This window comes from Sus scrofa, chromosome 16 (genome assembly GCF_054392235.1).
Source record: "Sus scrofa isolate SSC_HxYL_T2T_F1_AM1 chromosome 16, Sscrofa_HxYL_maternal_Yorkshire_Landrace_v2.0, whole genome shotgun sequence".
Taxonomy (NCBI): Eukaryota; Metazoa; Chordata; class Mammalia; order Artiodactyla; family Suidae; genus Sus; species Sus scrofa.
The window spans coordinates 57,301,813-57,322,104 of record NC_139398.1 but is presented as its reverse complement, the minus strand read 5'-3'; the positions used below and the strand labels follow the sequence as shown (position 1 = coordinate 57,322,104).

General features: G+C 40.7%; 1 protein-coding gene across 45 annotated transcripts in view; it reads right to left on the bottom strand.

The window, feature by feature from the left end:
* The window catches only part of MAST4 (microtubule associated serine/threonine kinase family member 4), a 589,108-nt gene that overhangs the window by 177,897 nt on the left and 390,919 nt on the right, over nt 1-20,292 (bottom strand). For 4 of the 45 annotated variants that reach the window (XM_021076762.2, XM_085002363.1, XM_021076763.2 and 1 more), the window contains exon 1: nt 423-1,225. The exons of the other annotated variants lie outside the window; for them this stretch is intronic. In XM_021076762.2, coding sequence (XP_020932421.2) covers nt 423-514 — 92 coding nt within the window. In that variant the 5' untranslated portion in view covers nt 515-1,225. Of the gene's footprint in view, nt 1-422; nt 1,226-20,292 lie in introns of those variants that run through there. 45 annotated transcript variants of the gene reach the window in all.

Genomic DNA, 20,292 nt, shown 5'->3' with positions numbered 1-20,292 from the left:
TTGAGCTATCTTTCAATCGTACATCTGCACCTTATAAAGGTTAAATATTTAATACAGGGGCACATCTGAAAGGCTACAGAGAAGCAGAAGCTCCAACGCCTGAGTGAATGAAATGGATAAGTGATCAGATCAAAGAGAGGGACAAGCTGTCTCCTCCCCCTTCCCTTAGCTCCCCACCACTCACAACTCCAGTTCCCAGCATCCACATTTCAAAAGAACTCGAGAAGCACATTAATCAGGATTACCCAGGAAATCCGCCAGAAGGAGGGAACACCTGAACCAGGGCCCCCTCTGGCAGAGTATAAACTTTTCAAACTGTCACCCAATAAACAGCACCCCAGTTGCTAAGGGGGCCCAGGCAGTGGGGCGGCCTCGGAAGCCAAAGCATTCCCTCTCCAGGCAAAGGAACCCCGCGTTTTTACCTTTGTGTTCGCCGAAGCCTGTTCCCACTCCTCAAATGAGGCAAAGTAAAGTTTGAGAGCACAGTCCAAAAATTGGGGTCAGACATATCCATTTCTTTCTCGCTTCAATTCACTGCGGGTTCAAGGCCATAAGGCCAAAACAGAGAGGGGGCAAAAAAGAGAAAAAAAAAAAAAAGAAAGAAAAAAAGAAAAAAAAGACAAAAAAGATCCCAATTATCTACTCGCTCCCTCCAGAGGAAACGTGCTGCCAACTGTGATCTCCACAACTTGGAGCATGAGTGAGAAGTACCCGTCCTAGCCTTTAATTAACACACAGCCATTTCTCCAAGGTTCAGGAAACTTGTTTCCTCTTGGGTTTGCCCTCTCCTGGCCAGCCTCGGCCAGCTATAAACAGTAATTACAAGAGTTGGGCCGTGCGTTCGGCTCAAAATGCTGTCTGTGTGTGATTCAGTCCAAGGTACTTTGTCATCTGTTTGGCAGATACCATTTGCAGCTCCTGCGGGGGGGTGGGGGTGGGAGGGGAGGCGACTATTTTAAGTCTTCGGTTCCGGGAGGCTGTTGCTTATCAGCAAAACCATTCCACATCCGAACATGCCCAGTGCTGAGTTTCCTCCTGGTATCTACATACAAGGAAAGGAATTTCAGTGGAAAAAGCTCCTCTTCTGCTCCCCTCCTCAAAAAAGGGAAACTTAAAAGCACTTTGAGAAAGCTGGCCTGTTGGCGGACTCCAGTCCGGACACCTTTGTGCAGCCTCCTCTGGAAGGAGCTGGGCGGCGGGGACCAGTCCCCAGCACAGACACTCCCCGGAGGAGCGGGGCCTCATGGGAAAAGGAGCAGGCGGGACCGGTGCGGGAGCCCTGGGGGACCCGGGCAGCCCAGCATTTCCCACCTCCGCCGCGCCCCCGGCCGGGAGCCCCCATTGGATCGTTCCCTTTAAATAAATAAGCCCAGCGCGATCCCAAACGGTGGAGAAGGCGCCGCGCACACCTGGAAGCCATCCGTGATTCACTGCAGACTGGATCACCAGGAAAACACTACAAGGAAGTCAGTAACGACTCTGCGAGACGCTGTTTGTTGGGCAGGAAAAGCACGCCGAGGGGATGCCACACTCACCTGAATCCTCAGTCAACTCAATTTATGAGTTTACATCCATTTGATGAACTGCTACAGTGAACACCTGCTTGGCTTCCCCCCATCTAGAGACGGGTCAACCACTACCTATAAAGACACTGCCTGACATTTAGTTAACAAATGCTACAGTCATTTTCCTGCTAAGTGTGTGCAAGTTTGAAAGGAAGGAATGAGGGGAAATTGAATCAATGTTATTGTTACTCATTTCAAAGAAAGCCACAGTATTCCAATAATTCCCCAGACCCACCAAGGCTTGTGATTAAGTATACAAAGAAAAATATGAGAATTTAAATTAGCTGCCTTAAATCTGATGTAGTATGGCAAGAGATACTAAATTTTTTTTTTTAATGTTTAAGCCAAAATAACATTAAAAAATGGTTTAGTTCATCCAGTAAATACTGGAAACAAACTTCCTTACAGAAATACACAGGTGAGGAAGAAGGGGATGGGGGCATCAGCTGAGAAGGGAGGGGACAGAGGAAGAAGAGGAGTTTGCTTTGGCATCCTCTTGATCTAATTCTGGTGACCCACAGAAATATTTTCACCCTAAGGGCTCTTAAGAATTTCTGATCATTCTTGTCCAGCGCTTTCTGACACATTATCTCCTCCAACTCTCAGAGATTCCTTGGATCCTTGAAAGATCTCAAAGGTAGACAAAGAAGACAATGTTTTCTTCATTTTATGTGGCAAAATATACTTCACCAGATACTTAGGGACTTGGTCCAGTACTTTATGCCCGATACTACATTTTTCTTTTAAAAAAAAAAATGTTTTTAAGTATTCTTTAGAGGCTGAGACAAAGATAGCACCATACCCTAGAACAGAATTTCCCAACCTGAGTACAGTTGACACTTTAGGCTGGACAATTCTTTGTTTTGGGGGGCGCTGTCTTGTGCCTGAGAGGATGTTTAGCAGCCTCCCTGACCACTACTCACTGGAGGCCAGATGTGACCATCAACAATGTTTGCAAACATTGCCAAATGTTCCCCGAGGGGCAAAATGACTCCAGGTTGAGAATTGTGGCTCTAGATAGAGGCTCTCTCTGAGAAAGGTGGACCTGAGCATTGGGTTAAGAGCAAAAATCTTGGGTTTGATTTCTGGACCTTACACTTAAAGTGGCCTTAAGCAAGTCACTGAATGTCTGCCCATCTTCCCTATTTTATGGGGCCCATGATAGAACAAACATAAATGAGATGACATACATAAACCCCTTCATGCAGTGTCCAGAACATGATGCACATAAAGGTTAACAATATGCAAAAGCTTAAAGAACACCTGCAGGAGAATGTAATACTAGAGCAGAGGGCATCCCACGTCATACTCTCTGCTTTCATGGTGCCCTGAAGATGCCTCTACAGGGGTGCTGGTCACATTGTATTATAACGGACTGTTTACTGCTTTCTTCCCTATTAGTCTGTGAGTTTCCTCAAGGCTGAAGTCATGTTTTATTGATCTCTGTATTTCTATAGTCTGACAGTTCCTGATTTATACAAGCATTTAATACATGCTTTTTGAATGGAGAGGCTTCAGATGCTCAGGTATCTATCCTTTCTCTTAAGATGCCCTGAAATCTGTTTTAGCAGGTCAATTGATTTTCTCAACAAATCCTGAATTTTTAAGAATCTCATGGGGATATTTTTTAAATTATAAAGACTTTCTCTTATTGATTCATGTGTATCTATAGCCTGTAACTGGAAACAGAAGTGCTATGCTAACATCCTTCCGGTCTTAACACGGCTCTAAGAAAAGTCACAACCAAATCCAAGGGACACTCTGTTTGAATCCTACCCCATCCCCAAAGATAAGCCCAGGGGAAAATTTTTGTGCTTATCTTTTAGGTATCCAGATAATTACATATCAGAGGCTGCCCAGGGAAGAATAAAGAAGCTGGTGAAAGGGGACTTGAAAGTGTACTATATAAATTACGGGTTGACGGAATGTTATGTCGAATGTAGGAAAGAGAAAATTGAGGGAACAAGCGACAGCTGTCCTTGAATACCAAAATAACTACCATGTGGAATAATTTTCAAGTGCAAAGATGAGAACGGCTGAAACAAGGGACGACTTCCTATGTAGGTGTCTGAATAGAGGTGAACTGAAGGACATGCAACAAGTGAAACTCAAGTTCGGGATGATTTAACTCTGGCGCAACTCTGCACTTCCCAAATTTCATTTCCTCTATGGTCCTTCCAGAAAATCCTATGTATGTGGTAACACCCATAAAGATAATGGCAATGAGGAGTTCCTGCTGTTGCTCAGTGGTAGCAAACCCAACGAGTATCCATGAGGATGTGGGTTTGATCCCTAGCTCTGCTCAGTGCGTTAAGGATGTGGCGTTGCCATAAGCTGTGGTGTAGGTCACAGATGAGTATCATATCCCACACTGCTGTGGCTGTGGCTGTGGTGTAGGCCGGCCGGCAGCTACAGCTCTGATTCAAACCCTAGCCTGAGAATGTCCATATGCTGTGGGTACAGTCCTACAAAGAAAAAAAGAAAAAAAAAAAAAGACAATGACGGCAACAAAATGGATAAATCAGTGATATAAAACACATTTCTTCTCTTGATTGAATGATAATATTCTGGTCTGCGGGTAGCAGGTATTGCAACTATCATCCATCTGTACATTTTGGGAAATTCACCATGCAGATTCTCAAAGGGATGGCTAAGGCGTGAGTATTTTTAATGGTAATGTTTTCTGCACTTCAAAGGCATCAGAGAATTGGCGTTGTAGCCATAATGAAAAAAAATAAAAATTGGTAAAATGCATAAAGACCCAGGGAGGAACTAGTTAATACAGTGAAAGTGGCTGATATATTCCCACACTCCTTTAAGAGTGGGAGTAGGTGTGACACTGAAGTGTAACTTGTCTTCTAACCTGTTTGACTTGATTTGGAAACCTGTGATTCAGAAGGTAACGCAGTCAGTAAATACAAGAATTAAAATTGTCAGAACTACTGATATTTTCCTGCAGACAAAATAATTATGCGGGCAGAAACTAAGTACATTTTAGTTGCAAATGCAGTAAACCTCTGACGACAGAACTAAGAAGGAATTGAGATTATTAGAAAGTCTTAAGACTATGGCTGGCCTATGTCAATATACAAAATATTCAGTAAGATTTTCTACTGATTGCACAACACTTAAGCCTACACAGGCAGTAGACAAGCTTTGTGATCCAGAATGCTCATTCATTTAATCAAGGTGATATTATCCGTCATGGTTTTTATGAGAAAGGTGAATGAGAAAGAAAAATAAGCTTGGCGTGCTATTGAAATGCTAGCTTAAGATGAAGTAAGTATTTAACAAATCCTTCATAACTCACCCCTCTCCTAACTATAAAATATTCCAGGTCCTTTTCACTGACTTGAATTCTCCTGCCTATGTCCCACCCTCTATCCCATGCTCACAAACCAGCATTAAGGATAATATCCCTGAAAAAAAAAATAAAGACAAAAGAGTTCCCATTGTGATTCAGCGGAAACGAACCTGACTAGTATCCATGAGGATGCGGGTTCGGATCCCTGGCCTCGCTCAGTGGGTTGAGGATCCAGCATTGCTGTGAGCTGTGGTATAGGTCACAGAGGCAGCTCAGAGCTCCCCTTGCTGTGGCTGTAGCAAAAGCCAGCTCTGACTCTCGACACCTATCTTGGGAACTTCCATATGCCATGGGTTTGACCCTAAAAAGCCAAAAAAAAAAAAAAAAAAAAAAAAAAAAGATGAATATCCCTGGCGCCATGCCTTGAATTTAGACACTGTAAGAGACAAGTTTAGGTGTGAAGTCTAGGAAGCTGTCAGCTCCCAGGACTGACAATCTTGCCATGAGGCCATGTCCAATGAGAAGACACTAAGGAGAGTGGAGTTAATATTGAGTTGCAAATGTACTCTGCTCTTGGCTTGGTCTAGCGAGTCCACTGTAAATTAACTGTAATCTCCATCCAGCCTTGTTATCAGAGCACCCAGAAGTGACCACATCCCCAAGGCTGTCCACCCCTAGAAGTGTACTTTGGATTTTTTTTTTTTTTTTTTTTTTTTGTCTTTTTAGGGCCACACCCATGGCATATGGAGGGTCCCAGGCTAGGGGTTGATTCAGAGCTACAGCTGCCGCCCTATGCCACAGCCATAGCCACAGCAACGCGGGATCCGAGCCATGACTGTGATCTTCACCACAGCTCGCAGCAACGCCACTGAGCAACTTAACACTCTGAGCAAGGCCAGGGATCTAACCTGGGTCCTCATGGATGCTAGTTGGGTTCATTAACCACTGAGCCACCACGAGAACTCCTGGTCATCTTCTAAGTGCTCTCTTGAGAACTTGAGTCTAGAAGTGTGAATAGCAAATTGCCCATCCTGAATGAGTCATCCTTGTAATCACTGCCCGTCTTAAGAAATAAAGCTTAAAAACACTCTCTGACATCAACATCATGAATATTTTCTCAGGTCAGTCTCCCAAAGCAATAGAAATTAGAGCAAAAATAAACCCATGGGACTTCATCAAACTGAAAAGCTTTTGCACAGCAAAGGAAACCAAAAAGAAAACAAAAAGACAACTTTCAGAATGGGAGAAAATAGTTTCAAATGATGCAACCGACAAGGGCTTAATCTCTAGAATATATAAACAACTTATACAACTCAACAGCAAAAAAGCCAATCAACCAATGGAAAAATGAGCAAAAGACCTGAACAGACATTTCTCCAAAGAAGATATACAGATGTCCAGCAAACACATGAAAAAATGCTCAACATCGTTGATTATAAGAGAAATGCAAATCAAAACTACCATGAGGAGTTCCCGTCGTGGCGCAGTGGTTAACGAATCTGACTAGGAACCATGAGGTTGCGGGTTCGGTCCCTGCCCTTGCTCAGTGGGTTGACGATCCGGCGTTGCCGTGAGCTGTGGTGTGGGTTGCAGACGCGGCTCGGATCCCGCGTTGCTGTGGCTCTGGTGTAGGCTGGTGGCTGCAGCTCCGATTCGACCCCTAGCCTGGGAACCTCCGTGTGCCGCGGGAGCGGCCCAGGAAATAGCGACAACAACATCAACAACAGCAAAAGACAAAAAGACAAAAAGGCAAAAAAAAAAAAAAACAACAAAAAAAAAACAACTACCATGAGATATCACCTCACACCAGTCAGAATGGCCATCATTAATAAATCCACAAATAACAAGAGCTGGAGGGGCTGTGGAGAAAAGGGAACCCTCCTGCACTGTTGGTGGGAATGGAAACTGGTACAGCCACTATGGAGAACAGTTTGGAGATACCTTAGAAATCTATACATAGAACTTCCATATGACCCTGAAATCCCACTCTTGGGCATATATCCGGACAAAACTCTACTTAAAAGAGACATATGCACCCGCATGTTCATTTCAGCACTATTCACAATAGTCAGGACATGGAAACAACCCAAATGTCTATCAACAGATGATTGGATTCGGAAGAAGTGGTATATATACACAATGGAATACTACTCAGCCATAAAAAAGAATGACATAATGCCATTTGCAGCAACATGGATGGAACTAGAGAACCTCATACTGAGTGAAATGAGCCAGAAAGACAAAGACAAATACCATATGATATCACTTATAACTGGAATCTAATATCCAGCACAAATGAACATCTCCTCAGAAGAGAAAATCATGGACTTGGAGAAAAGACTTGTGGCTGCCTGATGGGAGGGGGGGAGGGAGTGGGAGGGATCGGGAGCTTGGGCTTATCAGACATAACTTAGAATAGATTTACAAGGAGATAGCATTGAGAACTATGTCCAGACACTCATGTTGCAACAGAACAAAGGGTGGGCAAAAAAAATGTAATTGTAATGTATACATGTAAAGATAACTTGATCCCCTTGCTGTACAGTGGGGGAAAAAAAAAAAAAGAAAGAAATAAAGCTTAAAAACTGGGGCTAGAAACGTAAAAGTTGAATCAGTGGGAATGGGTTGTAAGCAAGCTCTTCTAGAATTACTAAGGAAATGGTTTTGCTTACATTGCTAAAATATAAAGGAAGATGAAAATATCAATGAACGTTAACTCCTAGAGATAGATCAGAATGCTGAAAGCCAAGAGATGGGTAATAAGTAGGGTTCCATCAGTCTGGGGATATTTTAAAAAAATTTTTTTAAAAAAACAAAATCACAAGGGAAGAGAGATTCAGATTTCTAGAAGGAACAGAGGAAACAAAGGACGTTAAATAGAGAACTGCACAATGCCTAAGGGCAGGCTGAAGGGTAAAGTCGGAGAGAGGAAAGGACAGACTAAAAGGGGGCCAGGATGGCTACTTCCCTCAGGTGTTTCCTGGATCCCAGGAGAATCACAGGCTCAGAAAATGTAGCAAATAACCAATAACTTCACACAATCAAAAAGGGGAGAACAGATGGACAGGGGAAATGAAGCCCTTTCCTCCCCATTTAGTGGTTCCTTGATTTGTATGATAGGTAAGTAGAGCAGACCATGCATGAGGGCAGCCCAGCTCATGGGACCAGGGAGAGTTTCAACATCACTGATGAAAAGCATATTACCCTAGCACTCTATCCACTGATCCTCAAGCAGGGGGAGGTCCTGGGAGAAGCTCCAAGGCTGAATCTCCCCCAGGAAAGGAGTCAGACAAGCTACCAGAAATGTACACTCATCCCTACATGGCTGGAGGGGTCATGTTATAGGAAGGAGACTTCTGGGAGAGACCCAGAGAGGAGTGTGTCTCTCCATGCTGTCTGCTGTCTGGAAAACCCATTCATAAACCACACAGGCTGCTTAGCTCTATTGAGCACTGGCCTCTAATAGAGCTAAGCAGTCCAATTATGGAGCCCAGAGCAATGCTTAGAGACCAACGCCACCATCTGACAAAAAGGAAGGCTAACTCCTACACTGCTGTAATTTTTTTTTATTTTTATTCATTTATTTTGTTGTCTTTTTAGGGCCACACCCACGGCATATGGAAGTTTCCAGGCTAGGAGTTGAATTGGAGTTATAGCCATTGGCCTATACCACAGCCACAGCAACATGGGATCTGAGCTGAGTCTGTGACCTACACCACAGCTCAGGGCAATGAGCAAGGTCCATAGTATCATCTTCATGGATACTAGTAGGGTTTGTTACCACTGAGCCATGATGGGAACTCCCTAGACTGCTTAAGACCAAACCTTCTTGCCGCTTACTCTATACAGCCTTCCTAAGAGCCTCCTTATCCCTGCTAGGTATCTGCTCCTCTACTGGCTCTGCTCCTGAGAGGACCTGCAGGAAAAGGGACACACTGTGTCAGAGTCTGTGTGTTTGCAGACCAGACCCCCTCAGAGTAACAGCTCCCTAAGGGCTGTATCTTCATCTTTAAATCCTCGGTATAACCATTAGGATGAATGTTAAGGGAGGAAGGATTTGCTCAGGGTTAGAATATACTTGACAGCAAATTCAGGCCTAGAATCCTAACATTTGGAAGGATGTTACATGTTTTAGAAAGCTTTTTCTGGGTATTCCCTTCATAGCACAACAGAAACAAATCTGACTAGGAACCATGAGGTTGCGAGTTCAATCCCTGGTTTCACTCAGTAGGTTAAGGATCCAGTGTTGCTGTGAGCTGTGGTGTAGGTTGCAGATGTGACTGGGATCTGGAGTGGTTGTGGCTGTGGCCGGCAGCTGTAGCTCTGATTAAACCCCTAGCCTTCGAACCGCCATATACCACAGATGCAGACCTTAAAAGCAAAAAAAAAAAAAAAAAAAAAAGAGCTTTTCCTGCATGGGGGGGCATAAATTGGGATGATGGGATTAACACATGCACACTACTATATATCAAATAGATAACTCACAAGGACCTACTATATAGCATAAGGAAGTCTACTCAATGTTCTGTAATAACCTATATGGGAGAAAAGAATGGATATATATACTTATATGCAAAATTTATTCACTTTGCTGTAAGCCAGAAACTAGTACAACATTGCAAATCAACTATATCCCCAATAAATTTTTTTTTTAAAAAAATAAGTTTTCTCTATTACTCTTTGAGTTTATCCATATGTGCTGTACCTGTTAGGTGAGTCTATGGGCTCCAATTTTACAATATCAGAAAATAGGCCATGCATGTGTCACTGTATGTATGCAGACACATGTAAATATGAGTCTTACTAGTTTGTATAAAACGTTCAATATTTTATGAGTAACAGTGAACCTCGGACACTAATCATTGCGTTAGACTCTCAATCTGGAGTTAACTTCAATGACGTGGTGTTTCTAGATGCAGAAGCTTGGTCTAGGGTACATCACTTCTCATCCAGCTCCTGAGCACGAAGTACCATGCAATGATAAGGAGTGAGTGTCAATTTGGTTTAAGTGGGTCAATGTGGTTATATTTATCCCTTTAGTAGCTGACACTAAGACCTTTCTGCAATATAAGATTGAGGTTAATTTATCAGGTCTTCTTTTCTTGAAGATTTTTCAAGGTCAGACATCTGAAGCTATGGAAAACTATCCCATTCAAATAAGAGGTAAGAATCTCCACTGCAGTACCTCATAGGGAGGATATACAGAGGTAGAAAACATATGCTTCTACAGCAGGCAGAATTTTATTCCGTTGTTAAAGTTGATTCAAACTATTCCACAAATCAGAGGAATTATGTCAGTGAACACACAACATTTTTTAACCAAGGAGTTCTCAAGCAAGTTTCAGTCCCTGGATCCCTTAAGTTATTTCACTCTTACAACAACAAACATTTTTAAAGAAATATTAGCTCACAGGAGAATAAATATGATGTTAAGCATAGAAAGTGGTAACACTTTTTCACTTTTCATAAATCATAGAAGTGCAATTAAAACATCAAACAGCTTTTACCTGTTTAACTGGCAGAGACTACAAAAAGGTAATAATGCTAATAAGGAGAGCATGAGAGGGGTCCTCTTTACCAACTTTCTGGAGAGTAATCTGAAGAATGAAAACACGCACACTACACATATGTACACACATATGCACATAGGCCTACATATACACAGAAACATACATATGTATATGTGTGCATATGTACGTATATATAATATACACACATATATATCTCCACATTCTAGAAATTATACAAATATAGTGGAGTAAATGCCCAAAGACCTAAGAACATGAAAGTTAATGTCATAATTCCTTATAATAGGTTAACATGAGGAAAAGCCCAAAGGTATAAAGACAAGGGCAATTATTAATAAATATTGAAACCGCCCCATAAAATGAAATATTATAAAAGCAATAAAGACCATTGGTGTACAAAGAGTAATGCATGCCACTACAAGGTTATAATTCCTTGAATCTGTGAATATGTCACCTTAATAGGAATTCCGCAGATGTGATTAAATTAAGGATATTGAGACCAGATTATTCTACATTATCTAAGTGGGCCCTAAATGTAATCACAAACCTCTTAGAAGAAGGAGGCAGGAGGAGATTTGATTACAGAAAAAAATAATATGACACTGAAGCCAAGTGTTATTCTGATGGTTTCGAAGAAGGAGGAAGAAGCCATGAGTCAAGGAAAACAAGGGAGGCGGCTCTAGTAACTAGAAAAGGAAAGGAAACAGAGTCTACCTTAAGGTTTCTAGAGGGAGTTCAGCCCCGCTGACTCTGTGATTTCAGCCCAGTGAAACTGACTTTAGGCTTCTGACCTATAGAATCCTAAGAGACCCAGTATATGTTGTTTTAAGCCACTTTTTGGGGATTTCTTACAGTAGCCATGGGAAACAAAAACAGTGCATTTTAAAAATATGTAATACATGGGAAATGCTCCTGAAATATTTTTAAAGGAAAAAAATGGAGTTTTATTATCCAAATCACTTATAATACAATAAATATGAATGTATATGAATAAAAGAGATGGAAATAAAGCACTTTTAGTGGACATTATGAGTATGGGGTTATGACTGATTTTATTCCTCTTCACACACTTTATACTTTCTAAAATAAATCTATATTATTTTTAATTAGGAAAAATCCTCAACTTCCAGAAATCACATTTTTGACACAGTCTAATCAGGAAGGACCTGAAAGTTCAAGTTCCTAAGAATTTAAGAGTATTTTGAAGTATTGACAAATTTAGGAAACACATACTTTCACTCCGAATTTTCATAAAATTTGATGGCTATTTTTCGACAAATTAATGCATAAATAAATGCTCTATAAACCTTAGAAATAAACACTAAAATTGCCTTAAAAAATAAGTCTCCTTTACTTGCAGGAATTTTACAAAATAAAAATGAAAAATATCTCTTTTTCCAGACATAAATCCTTACCTGTCTATGACAACTGGGCAAATGGCTATGTGCAAAGCTGACTGGGTTATAAATCCACACAGAGCTTTATTTGGGGTTGAATATATGTTATTACTAACACATTGGTCAGGCTGTGCATTTTATGTGAGAAGTTTTGAATTCCAGGCCTGCTTCACTCCACTGGGCTGTACGTGAAAGCCTTCTTCTTTCATTGCTCAGAAAAATCATATACTCTTGAAAACAAGCTCGGTTTTAATATAAGCCAAATATGTGGGCACTAAAAGATGATGTTCTTAATGTCCAAGAATTATATTAGCAATAATTTGGGATCACCTCTCCCCAACACATACAAACATTATTTTTTATGAGGCGAGATAATTCAGATTTTACTGCCTTTACTTAGCTAGTCTCTGAGAACTGAAAGGCAGGGACTGAACTTCTGATACCAATCACAGAAATATTCTTTGAGCCAATGTCTTGGCACACATGTCACAGGAGATGACCGTATTAATGTTCATAGGGATCAACAAACTTTCAAAAATAAGTTATTCCAGTTAGTAAGAGCTACAGCAACAGCCAAGCACATTATCCATTACAGTGATAGATGGGAGCTGGATGAACATCTATCAGTGTGAAACAAGAATTATCTCTTGGGACAGAGAATTCCAGTGGATGCTAATATATCAAAGATAAAAGAAAGACAAGGCCAGATGACATGTACATGGCAGAAATACAAAATTGAAGAGAAAAGAGCAAATCCCATTTAAAAGTGGCTAGAAAAATACACAACTTTGGAAAATTAGAAAATGGGAGAAAGGTAAATTAGGATAGCTTTTTACTATCATTTATATACCATTTATATAAAATGATGGAAGAACAGCAGGTGTTCCTGCTTTCTCCCTTCTGGGAACAGCCTGGTCATGGCCTCCTTGACCCCCTGCTTGGGTTAAGGCAACACCCAATCTGCTCCCCACTCCACATTATTCTTCCAGAGCTGCCCAGCTCCAATGTGTGCACATGCTCATTTCACTCTCCTGGGAGACAAGGTTCCATAGCTCCCCACTGTTGCAGTTATATGTCTTCAAGTAGGGTTCCTGTCCTACTATCATTGAGTTACCTGGGGTGCCTGTTAGAGATGCAGATTTACGAAGGCTTCTCCATATCCAGTGATTCAGGATTTCTGGCGGGGAAGCCCAGGAATCTGCATTCTATCCAAGTGCCCAGGAGATCCCCCTGTACATGAAAGATTTAGAGGTTTTTCACAGGAAAATCCAACCTTCTTTAAATGGAATACTTTATGATGCAGCCCCTTGTTATCTCTCCTGCCTCCTCCTTTGACATGTGTCCCTTTGTGCTTTATGCTCCAATAATAGTAAAATATGTACTTGTCAGAAATATCGAATTACTTTAATCTCCCCAAACACAGCAGCTCTGCCATACCTCATTGCCTTTGCACATCCTGTTCCCTGTTTCTAGAATTTCCGCCTCCTCTGCCTGGAAAACTTCTGCTCATCTTTCAAGTGTGAGCTATAAGGCTACCTCTCCAGCAAAGTTTGCTTTCTCTCGCAGATCCGAGTGTTTTTTTTTTTTTTCCCTTGGATTTCCAGTGAATTTTATGCATATGCATGCCTCTTGTATAGCAATCATTCTACTGTGCACAATTGTGTATTTACAGGTCCAATTCTCCACTAGGCTTTAAGCTCTCCAAGTACAAGGTCAGTTTCTATTCATCTGTGTGTGCCTTAAAGTACACAGTAGATAATCAGCAGAATGTGTGGTTGCACATGCATTGTTTTCTAAGCTCAGTATTAAAAAAAAATGCTAGATTGATTACTTTTCTGTTTCCCTAACTTGTAGCCATAAGCCCTAGGGGGATGTCCCAAAACCATGTTGGCTTTTGTCAACTGGTTGGATGATTTTTCTTCTAAAGCAGAAATTAAGGTTTATGGGTTTTAGGTCTATTTGAATGACTCACTAAGAAATGAACCAAAAAACACTATTAGCTTTTTACTTTGCTTCACAAGGATGGCTGAAATGTTACTTTGTCTTCCTAGAAAAAAAGTAACCAAAATCCAGAACTTGGGCTGGAAATTCAGTCTTACCAGGGACACAACCAGCATGAGTAATGCAGTGCTGTGAGCAGAGAAGCCAGAACATCACAGCAGTAGTGAACAAGGTTTGCAGCCTGCTGAGGACCACCGCACAGCTCGAGGCTCCTGGCCCAGCTAGGTCAATGTCCACAGCAAAATATTCCATCCTACTGAAGAGGAGCTGCAGTGATGAAAAGACACTGCAGACCTGAGAGACATTGGACAACCAGCCTTCTCCAACATCTTCTGTCCTAGCAACCCTGTCCCTTTGGCAAATGCCTGTTCCTCCATCTCCACCCTGCTCTTATTCCATAGTCAACCAAGCCCATCTGAGGCCTTAACTAAGAATTAATGTTTCAGTTGAAAATGTTGAAGATGTGACTATGGAGCTGGGTTTACATTTGCCTTTTTAAAGGGAAGTACAGTTGATTTATAAGGTTTCTGCTGTAAGCTAAGTGATTCACTTATACATCTGTATCTATCTATCTATCCATCTTTTTCAGATTCATTTCCATTACAGGTTATTACAAGATACTGAATGTAGTTCCCTGCGTTATGTAAGTCCTTGTTGCTTATCTATTTTACACATCATAGTGTGTATCCGCTAATCTCAAATTCCAAATTTACCCTCCCCGCTTCCCCTTTAGAAACTGTAAGTTTGGGAGTTCCTGTTGTGGCTCAGCACACATACCAACTAGTATCCATGGGGATGTGGGTTCAATCCCTGGCCTCACTCAGTGGGTTAAAGGATCCGGTGTTGCCATGAGCTATGGTGTAGGTTGCAGATGTGGCTCAGATCTGGCATGGTTGTGGCTATGGTGTAGGCTGGCAGCTGCAGCTCTGGTTTGACCCCTAGCATGGGAACTCTCATATGCTGTGGGTGTGGCCCTAAAAAAGAAAAAAAAAAAAAGAAAGTAGAAACCATAAGTCTGTTTGCTATGTCTGTGACTCTGCTGGTTTTATAAATAAGTTCATGTGCATCATATTTCAAATTCCACATGTAAATGATGTCATATGATATTTGTCTTTCTCTTACTTTACTTAATATGGTAATTTCTAGGTCCATCCATATTGCTGCAAGATGGCATTATTTCTTTCTTTTCATGGCTGGGTAATATTCCATTGTATACATACACACATGCATATATATACATGTGTGTATATACACACATACACACCATGTCTTCTGTATCCATTCATCTGTTGATGAACATTTAGGTTGCTTCCATGTCTTGGCTATTGTAAATAGTGCTCCTATGAACACTGGGGTTCATGTATCTTTTCAAATTAGAGTTTTCATCTTTTCCAGGTATACACCTAGGAGTGGGATTGTTGGATCTATGGAAACTCTACTTTTAGTTTTTTAAGGAACCTCCATACTGTTTTCCATGGTGGCTGCACCAATTTACATTCCTGCCAACATTGGAGGAGGGTTTCCTTTTCTCCACATAGTGGGATTTACATTTTAAAGAGGACTGAATGTTTTAAAGAAAAGTACAAGCAATAGGCCTGGGACAGAGTTCACCCCTGACTGCAGGTGTGTGAGTTCAGTGATGAGGCTGCCACTCGGAATCTGGAGGCAAGCTTCCCAAAGACTGGCAGCCATCACGCCATCTAGCCAGTGCTTTTAATTAGAAGCAAAGACACAAAACCTTGCCCTGGAAGGACTATCAGTCCCTGAGGGTAGATTCTCTTGTATCTTTTATTTTCCATGCAAGCATCGAGGGCAGAAGACTTATTTAATAATTATGCGACCACCAAAAGTGATCATTATTTTATATAATAGCACAGTTATATGTGACATTATAAAAACAACAGAAAAAGTTTAACTACAGTATGATTATAGGCATAAAATCACGCATGCATAAAGAAAAAGATTTGTAGGCATCATAGGAAACTGCAAACAGTGCATCCTAAGTGATTTATTTTAGTAGCTTATTTCTATGATTGTTGTTTTAATATATATGAAAGCACACTCGAAAAATTCCTGGCCCTTAATAACTTGCTCCACAATTTTTTCAATTTGCCTTGCTGCCAACTCATTTTCCCTGAAGCAACTCCAAGTACCTTCAAAATAACACCACCTGATGCAAAACACACAGAAAAAGCAGGAGGGCTTGGGCTGTCTCTGGTGGAGCTCAGCGAGAGACAACCTTTGGTTGTTCACAAACACTAAACTATAAATTGCCAGGGGCTAGAACTGAACATCTGAACATCTTGAGTGACATTTGACATTATCAAAGTCCCTTCTCTCCCCTTCAAAATAATCTTTTCCTTCTATTTATCCTTTATTAGCACTGAGTTCCACAGCTTTAAAAACATTACTGCAGAAACCATGGCTTTCATAGATCCAACTAGTGATTCTACCCCAGAAGTGGGATCCAGTGTAGCCAGCCCTCCATAACTGCCAGTTCTCCAGCCATGGGTACAGAGGGTCCATTGTCCTATACCATTTTATAAAAGGGACCTGAGTGTCCATAGACTGTGGCACCCACAGGGGGTCCACAGGTGGAACTAATCTTCTGCGGATACTGAGAGATGCCTGGAATTTAGCGAGTAGCCAGGTATCTGTAGGCTACATAAAACATAAGGTATTGTTTGTTACGTTCAGCTTTTCTGGGGAGTGAAGTCTACTGAGACTTTGGAAAGCTCTGGCCCAGTCCTATAAATCACAATGGCGTTTTTACTATGTGTCTTAAAAATATAAGTCAGGGAATGGAAGTTCTGGGTGAATCAATTACCTACCTGTCAACAGGTGATCAATGGGTTGAGCCCTCTGGTTAACAAAGTATACAAACAAGGACAATTTTGGAAAGGAAGGGGCCAAGACATCCTCTTTGTGATGTCTCCTATATATCCACCATGCTATAACTTATTGAATTTTTCAATGCGCTACTCCCAAAGGAAGCATAGCAAAGAATGAGGGAGAAACAATGAACAGATGAACAGACCAGAGTGTGCACAACAGACAGCTAGATTTATCAATGCATACTAGGTACCACAAGAATGTGTCATGCTTGACATCTGTAAAATCCCTTTCTCCTATGCCATTGGCTACCCTGGAGTAGATTAGGGCATAACTGCTTCTTTGAGTGAAGTAGGAATTTGAGGTCCTACATTTCAGTCACTGTCTTGTGAAGCTTTCACTGCAACATTTCTGAACGTTGTTTATTTTTACGTTTCATCCAAAGACTCAGCATTTCAGGAGGGAATAACTAAAATCATAACATGCTCTTTTCCTACAAAGAGCCCAGTAAATAAAGCAACAACAACATCGCCTTCCCCCATGAAATCACATCGAATCTTCCTGCCAGATTTCTGGAAACTCTAGAATAGATTCATATCTCAAGGTTTCTAAGAATAGTTAAGTAACTTTATTAAAAAAAAAAAACCTCAAAGAGAAATATGACTAGACAAGTTTATCATCACCTGAGAGATGAAGTAATTAGAACAGGTGTGTTCATATGGCTCTTTAAATTTGAAAACTGATTTCATAAATCAAATATACTTCTCATTAAAATTCATTACCAATTTCAAAATAAACTAATAGTGTTTCCAAGGCCTTATAAACATGTATTTTTCCTTCTTTGGTAAAAGAGAATAATCAAAGCATGAGTAATAGACATTCACTGATAATCCATAAATTTCACCTTCTGAAATTATTTGAACTTCTTGCCACAATGAACCGTCCATAGAGCTGTTGGCAATGGGTAAACTCTAAGTCTGAATTTCACTTCTTCTGCTTGTCTCCAGGAAACTCGTGTGGACTTTCCAGACAGCAGAGAAATGCCCTAAAATAGAGATCTAGAGAAAAGCAACAAAAGCAAAATTCTCAGCTAGTTTGTGTGTGCGTGTGTGTGCGTGTGTGTGTGCGTGTGCGTGTGTGTGTGTGTGTGTGTGTGTGTGTGTGTGAGAGAGAGAGAGAGAGGGAGGGAGGAAGAGAGAGGGAGGGAGGGAGAGATGGTCTGACTATTCTGACATTAGCTTCAGATTTTAAAAAAATTAATGAAAATGAGACATGGAAAACAAACATTATTTAAAATAGATTTGAGATACATGACCCAAACATTATTTTATGTTTTAAATGAAAAAAAAATCATCGCATTTTGCTTATTCTAGAAAAAATCTTTCCTTCATTCCTGGATGGAAAAAAAAAAAAAAAGCTTGCTTAGTGTGAATGCTTGTTTAATTGCAGACTCTTGGGAACTCTCTTAAAAAGTTCATCTGAAACTATTTCTTACCTTAAAAGGGCTGGTTTCAACATGTCATTGGAGGAAAAGAAATAACACTTCACCATAGAAAATAACATTTTCACAGGGCTATGCTGTGTGCCAACAGCGTTTTAATCAAACCACACACCTTCGTTGCTAAGCTTTGATATCATTGCTATCGTGTATCCATTCCCAGATACCAAAGACTCTGCCCAGCTTGTGGGAAAATTCTGGGCTGACACATACTTCAGTGAGGCAGTGAGAACTTCAACTAATCAATGACTGGGCAAAACCACTCTTTCTCTAGATACTCTATTCTGGGACTATTTTTGAAGCCTTGATGAGAAATCAGCCTTCCTAAAGGGAAAATAAGTAGCCTTAACCACATTATGCATAAGGAAGGGTGAGGAGAGAGATGTGGTGAAAAGGTGCTTCTGAGAAGCTGAGGAGAGGTGGAATTCAGGGCCATTTAAAAACTAAGAATTCTCACCTTTGAAAGCCCTCTCTGACATACTACTAAGCATATCAAAAAAAAAAAAAAAAAAAAAAAACCCCGATCGCACATTAAAGCTTTCTTTTCCCTGTGAAGCATGTTTTAAGTATTTTATAGTTTTGCTTTAGAGATAAACAATCATCACATACACTTGAGAATTCCTATGAAGTGTGAGGATCTAAAATAGAAATTGTTTCCAAAGATTACGTGTTTATGAATATTAAATTTAACAATAAAGTGGATATGTTACATTTATAAACAAACATTCCTCTAATAAAGCTATAAGCCAACATCTGATTTCAGATAGGTTAAAACGTGAAAAATGTAAGTTTTCTTTTCCTTCTTTTCTTTTTTTTTTTCTTTTCTTTTTAGGTCCCTAATCGTGGCATATGTAGGTTCCCAGGCAAGGGGTTGAATCAGCGTTAGGGGTTAAGTCAGTGTAATCCACATGACAAATAGCTTTTTCTTTCCCTCAGTTTTTTAATGGATGGGGCTCATTAGTTTACATAATCATCGCAGCCATGGCAACTCAGGATCCGAGCCGAGTCTGAGACCTACACCACAGCTCACGGCAACGCTGGATCCCCCACCCACTGAGTGAGACCAGGGATCAAACCCACATCTTCATGGATACTAGTCAGATTCATTTCTGCTGTGCCATGATGGGAACTCCAAAAAATGTAAGTTTTCATAGATAAAATATGGTATACGTTCGGATTTTGCAGCTTCCCTTTGGTGTTTTTTCCCTTTACACTTGACATAATTCTACAAATGTCTCTTCACGCTGGGGACACAGGGTATGGATGGAGGGGCAATCTCTCATAGAGGTGGAGAAACAGATTCTGGAGCCTCTGTCTGGGTGTGTAATGACAGCATCAATATTTACAGGTTCTGTGCTCCTGGGTAAGTGCCTCAGTTTTCTATTCCGTAAAATGAGAAAAAGAGTACCTACCTTACAGGACTGTTGCTAGGATTTATGTTAGTATTTTTTGAGTGTAGAGAACAGTGTATGGTATTCTGGACGTGTCAGTCATGTTACTGTTTTTTTCAAACCTAATGGATGAAACGGTTCTGGGATAATCACTTTCCCCAACAAAGCTGCTCATCCATTGGGAGCCATATACCAAACATATACCAGACATATCCATGTACCAAATCCTACAATGTCCTTAGTTCTATCTTTCCCTTCTCAGAGGTTCTTCTCTAGGACAGGAGTGGGAGAGATCCCAATGCTACAGCTAAATTCTTCTGGGTTAAGGCTCAAAGAGTAGGCAAAGGAGAGAGACTAAACACCTCCTCTCTCCGGAATAAATATTAGAGTCACCTCCCTCTAGCGGCTCAGATATTTAATTACAACACACCTGGCCAACTGTAATTCTTTAGGTCTGTTGTAATGAAGATAATTCAGAGAGTGGTAAATTTAAGTGAAACATCCATTCTAAGCCAGTGGAGGGCAAAACACAAAATATAAACCAATGAAGCTTTATTCATAAAGAAATACTAAAAATTTGCACAGTGTCATAATTATTAACTGCAGCATCACAAAAAGAGCAACTTTAATGAAATGTAACCCCCTTGTAGGTATTTAATACCTACTTCAGTGTCCTCTAAGTAAGTCAGTGTAATCCACATGACAAATAGCTTTTTCTTTCCCTTAGTTTTTTAATGGATGGGGCTCATTAGTTTACATAATCATCCCTAAAACTA